The sequence below is a fragment of the Myxocyprinus asiaticus genome, chromosome 5 (genome assembly GCF_019703515.2).
Source record: "Myxocyprinus asiaticus isolate MX2 ecotype Aquarium Trade chromosome 5, UBuf_Myxa_2, whole genome shotgun sequence".
Classification (NCBI taxonomy): Eukaryota; Metazoa; Chordata; class Actinopteri; order Cypriniformes; family Catostomidae; genus Myxocyprinus; species Myxocyprinus asiaticus.
The window spans coordinates 14413571-14425155 of NC_059348.1; the positions used below are offsets into that span (position 1 = coordinate 14413571).

At 35.8% G+C, this 11585-nt stretch overlaps 1 protein-coding gene across 2 annotated transcripts in view; it reads right to left on the minus strand.

Annotated features, from left to right (window-relative positions):
- LOC127441627 (dipeptidyl aminopeptidase-like protein 6) overlaps positions 1–11585 on the minus strand; it is a 220770-nt gene that overhangs the window by 24882 nt on the left and 184303 nt on the right. For both annotated transcript variants that reach the window (XM_051699245.1, XM_051699244.1), the window contains 2 exons: positions 9260–9380; positions 1674–1828 (listed from right to left, as the gene is read on the minus strand). In XM_051699245.1, coding sequence (XP_051555205.1) covers positions 1674–1828; positions 9260–9380 — 276 coding nt within the window. The remainder of the gene's footprint in view (positions 1–1673; positions 1829–9259; positions 9381–11585) is intronic.

Genomic DNA, 11585 nt, shown 5'->3' on the forward strand with positions numbered 1-11585 from the left:
ATAAGATCATTCAAATCTGTGAATTGGTGCACCCTTTTGAGAATTATCTTAAAAGAACAATTTGCTCACAAATCGCACATCACTGTGGCTTGCAAGAAAGTTTTCTGTACACAATAACAATATCCGGCCAATTAAATATTTTAGAACTGAGCATTACAACAAAAATTGTACTCACTAAAGCATTTACCATTACTTTTTCAGGCCTACAAAATGCAACATTCTGAATCAGAGTACTACATTGATAACATAGCAGCAAGATTCATGTTTATGTTAAGATTGTTGAGACAAATACAGATTTTGCATCAAATATTGCCTCTTTGTGTCTTCAGTTCAAATTTCTTTCAGCATGCGTACTGTCTCTCTGTGTGGTATTTGGTTGCTAGCCATAAAGAGCAACTGAGGTTTTAAAAATACCAGGTAAGATCTTAACCCTTAAATGCATGGGCGTTTCACCAAACATAATTACATACTGCATGTATATCAATCACAAACTGATCTATAAAATGCCCAGATAGAGAAACATTATCAAAGCATTTAAAAGAAAATAAAACCATAGAATATATTCTGCTATGTTTTGATGTTTTATTTTTCATATATCAAAGAGAAGATGCAACAAACAATAGAACGGGATTCATTATTTTTATATTGCAATCTTAAGAAAGGCAATTGGCTATAAAACACATATTCAGCTACACTTAACACAAGTTACACATATATATTTCCTCAGGCACTTATTGAATCTAAATAGACATACAACTCACAGAATTTCAGTAATATGCCCAAATGTCAATAGCAATATAAATCGGTTCATGTGTTACACTTGCTGTAGTTTACTTCCACATTGCTTTTTCATCAAATAGCAATGTCAAATGTAAATTAAGCCAATCACTGAAACAACAGCGCCACCCTGAGTAACAAATAACATTTATCATATGTATGTTTACACACATACGGGATACTGGTAATTGACCATAGTTGTGCAGAAAATGTACATGATTTAGTAGTAATTTTTAGAGTAGTAAAAAAATTTATTTAATAACAAAATAATAGAATAGATGTCCTGTGATAGAGAACATAAATGAAATAACAATAAAAATATGATTTATGGTAGTGAAAATATAAATTGCAACACTATTACATATCTCAGGTCACTAATGACCCATATATTTTTAGTAATTAAGCAACAAATTACTAAAAAAAATAGATACATATTTTTTATATTTCAGCTTTTTTATATTTTTTATTGTTACACTATTCATAAATCTTTTTTTTTTTTTTTTTGAGAAATACAAAAAAAGTGGGGGAATAACCCCCCCAAAAATGGATGAGGTAAAGGGGTGGAATGAAGTTCCGGGTCACTAAAGACCCGAGGTATGCATTTAAGGGTTAAATCTGAGGCTTGGATTTTAAAGCTCAGGTTTATAAATTAATTGTGAGGACTTGCCACCCAGAATCACATGATCATAAACAGCTAAATAATTTCCTTGCGATACTTTTTTCGATGGAACGGCCCTTTGTGAAGGGATTGCACTGGTCGCTTTCGATTGGAATAAGACCCTATAAATAGTGTTAATTTCCCGCAGTAGCCTTCAAAAGCAGCAAAAATATAATTTGGTATTTGCCTTGACATCAAAACCTTGTTTTGATCTATGAAAGACCCAGCAGAGATTTACTTTAGGATAGCGGTACTCCTGTCCAGTGGGATATGGTGTGTTTGTGAACATGGGTATCTCCATCTTGGGCACCAGAGTATCATTGATGGTGGCATATGCCAGTCTGAGGCCATCCGGTGACCACCAGTGGGCGATATGACTCTGGAAGATCTCCTCTACAGCATAAAAAAATAAATATATAAATATATATATATATTAAACACAAAATTGAATTATAAATCATAAACAAGTATGCTAGAATTGATGCATTATTATATTATGAAGGCTGTCAACACTGGACACAAACAAGTGACGCATGTCCTGCAAGTTTGGAGCATTGTTGCATAGTGACTGTATGTTTGACAGATGCATAGACGCTTCTGTGCATTAGAAGATAAAATATCTTTTCAAGCAATGTAGGCAGAGGGCAGGCTGCAAAATACATAACTGTAACATGAGCAAAAAGCAGTGCGTCTGATTTATCGCATCCGTTTGGCATTAGTCCTCTGTCTCTGGAGTCTCATTCATCACTCTATAAAGCTGACAGCCACTGAGTTAGAGCAGCACCAGCATGGCCATGACACCAGAGAATGTGAAATATGACTTCCTGTAGCACCAGCAAAATGGACCTCCAGAGCTCATTAAGTCATTATGGAACAATTAAAACCTGAACTATACGAGGGGAACATTGGCATTGCTGATTTCTTTTCTTTTTTTTTTTTTTTAAACCTTGGAAAAGCAAAAGGAGGAGCAAACTACATATTTTAAAATCGACTAGTGGTCAAATCTGTTTTAAGGAAGCACTGTAATTAGGTTGGTATCGGACTGACCTGACCCAGATTGGACACATTTCTTAAGGGCCATTTATTCTTGCGTTCCAACACAGCTAGATGGAGTGCAGCAGAATCAAACAGAATGCAGGTAACTCGAGACATGTTTTTAAAAGTTTGACAATTTGAACTTGACACAGCATCTTCAAAATGTATTGCTCGTAGTGGACCAGGACATGACAGGCCAAACTCTGCAAGACCTGCATTAGCACCACAGCACCACAAAATTCTGTCATCATTTACACACACCCCCCCCCCCCCATTATGCAATTCCAAAACAATATAACTATTTCTTTGGTTAAACATGAAAGGGGATCTCATGCAGAATGTCAGAACTTCTGACAACGTCCACATTAATCTGGATTAATTTAAAATGTTTTATTTAAAAACACTGAGATGGAGTTTTTGTCCAGTGAAAACTGAACTTTTCGAAAACGATCTTGCAAGTGGATAAATTTGAAAACGCTGTATTCACGTTGTAGTGTGGACTGGGAAAATGGAGCTTTCAGAAACAATAACATATTTGTTGTCAGGTGACGCAGTCACTCAGTGACCATACACCCCAAAACAATCAAGATGGTGGCCTATTTTGTAGCAGCATTGTTGTGCCTGTTATCCACTTTGATAATGTTGATAAAGATAAATGTTATTTTGTGCAACCTTAACATTGCATTCCTTCAAACGCCACGCTTCTTATGTTTCTTTTTCCGCATGCGCAGTGAGGGGATTTAAGCATTTTCAGACATTTCAGTGTGGCTGAGCAACTTTTGGAAAACATTTGAAAACACCAGTGTGGACAGAGAGCGTTTCGAAATGAAAATTCAAATTTATATGGATTAATGTGGACGTAGTCTCTGTTTTCCATTCAACACAAGTGGATAAAAACACCTTAAAAGTGTGCAACTTTTGCACAGTACACATTGATAATCTTCCCATCTAATGTAGCTCTCAAATCTCATTTTAGTTTTCAAACACATGACGTCGCAATCGGTCATTTGACACGCAAAAACCAATGACCTTTGGCGTTAATGACATCAAACATGACATAACGCATTTGAAGGCATCAAATTTGAACTGTCACACATACAGAACGTCTCCAAGGGGAAGATTATCAGTGAATCATGACTTCAATTTCGTTTTGTTCCTCGTACAAACCAATTTTACTGTGGCTTCACAAGACTTGGATTATAGTACACAAGTTGTATAAACTACTTTTATTTGCAGTAAAAAATAAATAAAAATAAACAAAACAGACATTTTGCCTGACATCTCCTTTGGTGCTTCATGGAAGAAAGAAAATAGAAGTTTGGAACCATGTGGTGGTGAGTAAAACAAAAGTTTCATTTTTTGCTGAACTATCCCTTTAAGTTTCCTCTGTAAATCAATATAATCTCTTGTTCTGTCTGTTTTGATAAACATGTTTTGTGTCTTGAAAATGTGAAACCACAGGATGGCAGTAGAGATCCTTTACAAAGAGAAGAATAACAAACATAATATGAGAATGTGACTAAGTATAGCCTCAGACTGAGATATTCATTTAGGGTAAAACCAGTTACTGAGCATGAAAACCACATGTTAACCATGTGCCACAGACAAATATGCAGCCATAGTGCTCTTATGCAGCAGGAAATGACAATACTATAGAGCTGAGAATCATAGGGACAAAAACAATTGGCAGATAAACACCATTAAATCATATAGATGTACTGTAATACATATTAAACATATATTTATATGCACAAACAGACATACATGACAGACAACAGTTATATAACAATCTGTTTGCCTGCAATCTTATGAAAAACTAATTTTCTTCAAGACAAGGGATCGAATTGGTCATACAAACTATAAAACGTATTTCCACCAGGCGGAGTGCAGTTTAACATGATATAAACACTGTTATTATGAACACAAAAAGTATTATGTTTCCTCTCTAAGTACATTTATACATTTATTGTGCAAGTTTATGTGAAGGTTTTCATGGCCACTTGTGATTCAGCTTCTGTGCTTCTTCCCTTACTTTGTTCCTCCAAAGCACAAAAGTGAACATTTTGTGGAAATTTTGAAGCCTGTATCAATATAAATCCAAGTAAGGAGTACTGTGTTTTGCACATGTGGGGGTGAGAGAGAGAGTGATTGTACATATATGTGAATGTCTGCAGGGGCCTATGAGGAAACAGTGTGGAAAAAATTATTTTACACCATTTAACAGCATGTACGACATGCCTCAAAAGTAGATGTAGTCATCACAACAAATAAATAGCTTCCAGAGCCCTGAGGTTGTACATAAGGAACTATCACGAGAGGGACTGGCAAACATAGCACAAAAATGGCTGAATGAGAGTGAAATGATGTAACAATGATAAACTGTCTTAAAAAAAAAATCATATTTCAAACAGTCAATCAATTTATGGCATCAGTCTAATTTATAGTCTGCTTAGAAACTAGCCAAGATTATTTAATAGCACTCAGTGGCACCTCTGCTCCGCTCTACACGTCCTGATGAAGGTGTCATATTTGATAAATGAGCAATCATGTGTGTGAGTGTCAAACCCACACTGCTGCTTAACAGTGACACTGATCCTGCTCTGAACAACAGCACAATCACCACACTAACTTCTGGCCTGATTTACCTGCACCCATCAGCATGCACAGACACACACACACACACACACACACACACACACACACACACACACACACGTTGGTGCAGCTATCATTATGATGACTCTCCATAGACATAATGATTTTTATACTGTATGAACTATAGAGTCTATCCCCTAACCCTACCCCTAAACCTAACCCTCACAAAAAACTTTCTGCATTTTTAAATTTTCAATAAAACATCGTTTAGTATGTTTTTTAAGCGATTTGAATTATGGGGACACTAGAAATGTCCTCATAAACCACATTTATAGCATAATACCCTTGTAATTACCAGTTTATAACATATAAAAAAGTCCTCATAAACCACTTAAACCTGCCCCCCCCCCCCCCCCCCACACACACACACACATTTGTGGTTTACCACACTTGAGGTGTCCTCATAAACCACATTTATAGCATAATTACATGTGTATAATCTAGAATAGTGCTAGTGAATAGTAAACCATACATACCTGAACACAAACACACAGGAGACTAAAACTATATTATAACACAACTCTCCGCAATACTTGATTCTGATTAGTCCAGTGTGGCATTCTGTTGTCAAATATTTTTTGGGTTTTTTTGTGACCGTTGTTCAAAGCAACTAAGATAAGACATCAAGACTCTTTTTACAAATTAACTAAACATATACAATTTTGCACACAAATAATTAAACACTTGATGCAATGGCGCAAGCAAAAACCTTAAGCCATTATAAATACGTAATCCTAATGAAAATACTTCAAACTGCAACAAAAATTGTTATGAATAATACAATCCCAATTTATTGTAGGAGATTATATTTGTATACTGGCTCAAATCCCAGTGTTGCACAATGGATTATATAAAGATTAAACCTGGAGTTCACATCCCACTGCTGTTCATACACAAACAATTCTAATAATTATCTGCATTTCATTAACAAGGATTGGAAAATGTTTATCTCACTGTGGTGGCTTGATATGTGGAGATCTATGATTATATATGCTTATGATCAAATTTCAACTCAGGGATTTAATTAAAGTTTGAGGAATATTAGGGCCTGGGTAGCTCAGCAAGTATTGGTGCTGACTTCCACTACTGGAGTCGCAAGTTTGAATCCAGGGCGTGCTAAGTGACTCCAGCCAGGTCTCCTAAGCAACCAAATTGGCCTGGTTGCTAGGGAGGGTAGAGTCACATGGGGTAACCTCCTTGTGGTCGCGATTAGAGGTTCTCGCTCTCAATGTAGCGTGTGGCAAGTTGTGCATGGGTCGCGGAGAGTAGCATGAGCCTCCACATGCTGGGAGTCTCTGCGGTGTCATGCACAAAGAACCACGTGATAAGATGCGTGGATTGATAGTCTCAGAAGCGGAGGCAACTGAGACTTGTCCTCCGCCACCCGGATTGAGGTGAGTAATCGTGCCACCACGAGGACCTACTAAGTAGTGGGATTTGGGCATTCCAAATTGGGAGAAACGGGGATAAAAAAAAATAAAAATAAAAAGACTGAGGAATGTTGCATATCTTGACTAACATTCAGAAAGTCCTTGAATGTGTTCAGACAGACACCAGCATTCATGCTTCAGTCTTATTCATAAAAAAAAAAAAAAAATGTCATCATACTTTTCTGAATAATCAAGTGATGAGTGTATGAATGGAGATACAAGCAATGGCTTATGTCATAGTTAAAGTTTTTTTTTTTATGTTGAAATACTTTCTCTTCTCCCAGCTGAATATGCAGAGACAACTATAAGTAAGCCATTCGAAGGCTGATTCTGCTGAAAAGTGTATAAACTATGGTTCTTTGGTGCGTTTAAAATGTTGATCTGTTTTTTTGAGCATCCCGGGGTGCATTTCCCAAACAACAGCGTAACTCACTGCTTAACCACCATAGTACAATACATTGCTGGGGAAATTAACTAGCTAGTCACGACTGTTCCCCGAAACCACCAATCGAATCACGTTGGTTCAACAACATAGAGTTGTCGTTAATGGCGTTATGCAGGGGGTGGAGTAATAACTTCTGCTAATATTAAATTATAAAAGCTCATTTACACATACACCAGAAAGCCGTTTAATGTGAGAAAGCTGCATGCACTGTTTATAATGCAACAGATGCATTGCGCTGTAATAGTGGGGTTTCCCTCTACATCAGACTTCAATGTTCCCCGATGCACTTGAGCACATACACACATGCACACTCATACATACAGTATAAAGCCACTTATGCATTACATAAATACATAAAAGACATGTTCTTCGACAGAAACCATGTGTGATAAAGTGCTTTCTCTAAACAGCTTTCTCTTTAAACCCTTAAACTGCTGCACTCGTGTTTACATGACATTTCAGAATGCCACTTTCCGCAAAACCCTAGAATAAATAGTTTTCTTAAATGTGTGAAAACAAAGTGTTGACAAAATTAAAGATATAAATGGAATGAAAGATATAGAAGCCTCAGCGAAGCGAAGTTTGCTCCATCCAGCTAACTAACAGGGAACTATGATTCTAACCACAGGAACTACAGTTTCGGAAAACCCAAATCATTGAACTGTGTTGGTAATGTTGGAACTGGCGACCATTGTTGGCTAACAATGCTTTTGGGAAATGCACCCCTGATACAGTGACATTGGGTCAACCAGTGGCACCAATCGACTGTTTCTCCATTCAATGGCAGTGGGAGTGTTTGGGAAACCTATTTGAAAACAGTTATTTTTGCAATTCTGTTTGGTGATGCTAGGGGCACAGAAATGGCACACTTCACCTTTCAATATTCTTCATTGCAATGATGTTTTGCGCTAGAACTATGGCTGTCAATCGATTAAAATTGTTAATTGAATTAATGACATGACATGCCGATTAATTAATTAAAATAATCATAATTAATCACAGATCAATTATGCTGAGAAAGGCCCACATTAAGATTATTCAATATAAATAGTACTGTACATAATTAAAGAAATTATAAATATATTATAATGCATATTGTATAATAATTCAGATATTCAAATTGAAACATATTGCATTATTGTGGCAGATGAGTAAAGCATTGATTAGACAATAAAAAAGTGGCTTTAGAAGTCAATATGTTGTTTGATTTATACCTATATCATTGAACAAGCCTATATTCAAAAGCAATCCATTTCCTCAAATTTTTTGGTTCACTGACGTCTCTCCCTTTCAAAACCAATAAGCTGTAGTTTGAAGCACGACACTGCTTTTGTTGGCTTTTTATGCCTGTAAAGACTGACTTTGCATGAGCCAATAGCATTCAACTGAATGTATACTCGTTCACGAACAAAAAGTATGAATCACTCACTGATCTCGTCTGTGAATGAGGATCTGCTGACTGACTGAACAAGAGGAGTTATAGTTGTTTGTTCAGTCAATTGCATTTAACAAGGAGAGAAAGGGGTAAAAATGCACTAAGACAAGTTTATGGGTATGCACAAAACATAATCCCCAAATTATGAATGTGCAAAACGAATCTAAAGAATCTTTTTGGTGAACGGATTCAAAAGACACAAGTCACTAGTATGAATCAAAATCCCCACCACTATATGTGACTGGCTCTCATTCTGTAGCAGAGCTGCTTGTGAGGTTTGTTAAGGCGTGCTGACTGCCCCCTGCTGATGTGGCTTGTAAAAACACAAAGTTACATGTACTTCAAGCTTGAATTGCTCCGACGGAAGGAAAATGCTTACTTGTATTACGGAATTTACACAAGGGTCAGTGGGCATGTTAAATTGCGTTAATGTTTTTAACGCATTATATTTTACATAATTAATTGCTCTGAATTAACGGGTTAAATCGACAGCCCCAGTTAGATCATGTCCAAGATGTCCAGAACTGAGAAAAAGACAGGATAATCTTGACACCCTGAGTCACATTCAAATGCTCAAAATCTGAAATATTCCAGCAATGCACCTGCTTATAAAGAAATACAAATACATTCAAACTGCACCCGTACTACTCCAGAAGAACGGTTCTGAGTCTGAGCATGGGTCAGACATGCACAAAAGCAATATGTACAAATAAACACTTCCTTCCCCCAGAGTAAACACATCAGACATTCACAATCACAGCAGCTCCTTTATTACATACACACACTCCACTGGTTTTTTATTATTCATGCTTATGGGGCTTTACCTTCATAGAGCCAGTCAGCCAGTCCATTAAATATGACCCCCTGACTGCCCGTGGAAACCAGGCGGATTGATGGACTGTTCACTCGTGCTTTGTAGTAGATGTTATTCTCAAAGATAAAAATCTGTCAGGGAAGAAGGAAAATGGATTCAATGAAAGGCCACACTAAACCTGAAAATGTAAAGATAACACTTCATTTTACAATGTTTATAATATTACATATTTTATGTGTTATTATTGTTGACTACATTAGTAATAACAATAAAAATATGTCAGTACAAGCAGCACTGCAAAATAATTACACAGTACGTACATGTAGTTCATTATTTTTAATCAGTAAGTACTTATGATAATATACCATAACATGAACACTCAATAAGCAACAGGAGTGTTTCTCACAAAACCTGTCAAGGAAATGTCCTGGTCCTATTTAACCACAAATCAATAGAAAAAAATGTAATAATTTTTTTGCATAAATAAAATGATTTTTAAACGATTATTATTATTATTTGCTCTATTACAGTGAAAAATAAGCTGTTGTATATTTTGTTTTAGTTAAAATAAGCAAAAATGAAAGGCAGTACCAGGGGGTACTACTATGATGCATTAATTAATGTTAACATATACAACTTTCCATTTTAAAAATGTATTAGCATATATTGAAACTAACATTAACTAAGGTTTTAGTTTTACAGTTTCAATATTTTTCATTGTTCATGTTAAGTGCTGCAGTTAACTGATGTCAATGATTACAACCTCATTGTAAATTGATACCAAAAAACTTAATGGCTCTAAAAATAGGCTTTGTTTTCTATATTAAATACTGCATATTGCGAATATAGACACAGCAAAAGTTGTAACAGTACCAGCAAACCCTTCAGATGTGACTATTTTCAAAATGTATCATGGCCTTCAAGTGCCTTATTGCTTGTATTAAAATGTTACTATAAAATAAGCATAATAATAAAGATACATTTTCATTAAAATGTTTTTATTCGGCAAATTCACAAAGTACAACCTTTTCGCTAAAAGATATAGTCCCTGACTTGTAAACTAAGGTTAATAGATGGCCTCTACAGGAAAAACTATTAAAAAAAAATACAAAAAAATACTAAAAAATTGTTTGTTCATGTATGTTCACTAGTTTTGGTACCTATCAAAATTCTAATTTAACTGGCTCTTTTGGCTCCTGTCCTGCTGTGTGCATGTTCTCCTCCATCACACCTATGATGTACAGCGTCTCCTCCTCTACATCTCTATCTTTGCTCATCCATGACCGTCATTTTTATCTCACTCGTCACTTATTTATGTCTTGCTCTCTTTCCCTGGAGGAATCTGGGACGTGACCTTCAGTGTAGGTTATGGCTGTGCTGGCCCCTGCTGATTACTCTGTCATGGAAAACTAATTGCTGCAGGCGTCAGGGAAGCACTGGGCATGGGGTGACATGCGGGTGCCCACAAAATTACACACCTGATGCGTAACTCACTCACACATGTATATGAGATTGTGTATGTGTGTGTGCTAGTAAAACAAAGAAAATATATGTTTGTGTACGACTATGATAATGCAAAGCAATTACCATTTTTATTATACATGTATTTTGTATAACCTTATAAGTGTTTTTTTGGGATTTACTTGCAGGAGCTTTATCCTTATTTTTGTCATAATATGCAGTAAATTGTTATTTTTATATTGTCTATCATTAATGTGTGTGTGTATATATATATATATATATATATAAAACTTTTACAAAAAATGGCATGAAACTTCCTTGAATTACAAGGCTGTCTGGAATCCTCTATACTTATTGGTCAAAACAACAGATATATTTGCATAATGATCGCTAAACTGTATATCTGACAGTTGTCCATACATAGCAACCAATCTCCTACGCTGTGCTAGTTTCATCTCTCTAGTAGGGTACAGCATGTCTAAAGGCACCTCTTAAGGAAAATGTGCTTTTTTTCAGGTCACAAAGTGTCTCACGATTCAAGCAGTACATTTATTTGTATTGAATATTGATGAAGCAACATAATTTGTGTGAAAAGAAATAACAACAGAATGTTCTTTTGAATAAAATTAAAAAAAAAAATAAATAAAAAAAATAAAAAAGAGGCCAAGGGAGACTTTTACCTCACACCTGGGGTAAAAGGCTCCCTAACTTGGGGTAAAAGGCCCCCAGGGGGGTTATATTGATACCATGTAGATACTGGGCCAATAGTTATAGGTCACAATTTGTCAACAAATACCTGTCAATTATCACATTTATTTTGAGACTATTTTTTTTTTAAATTATATATATTTCAATTTTGTTCAAGGTGATTATCA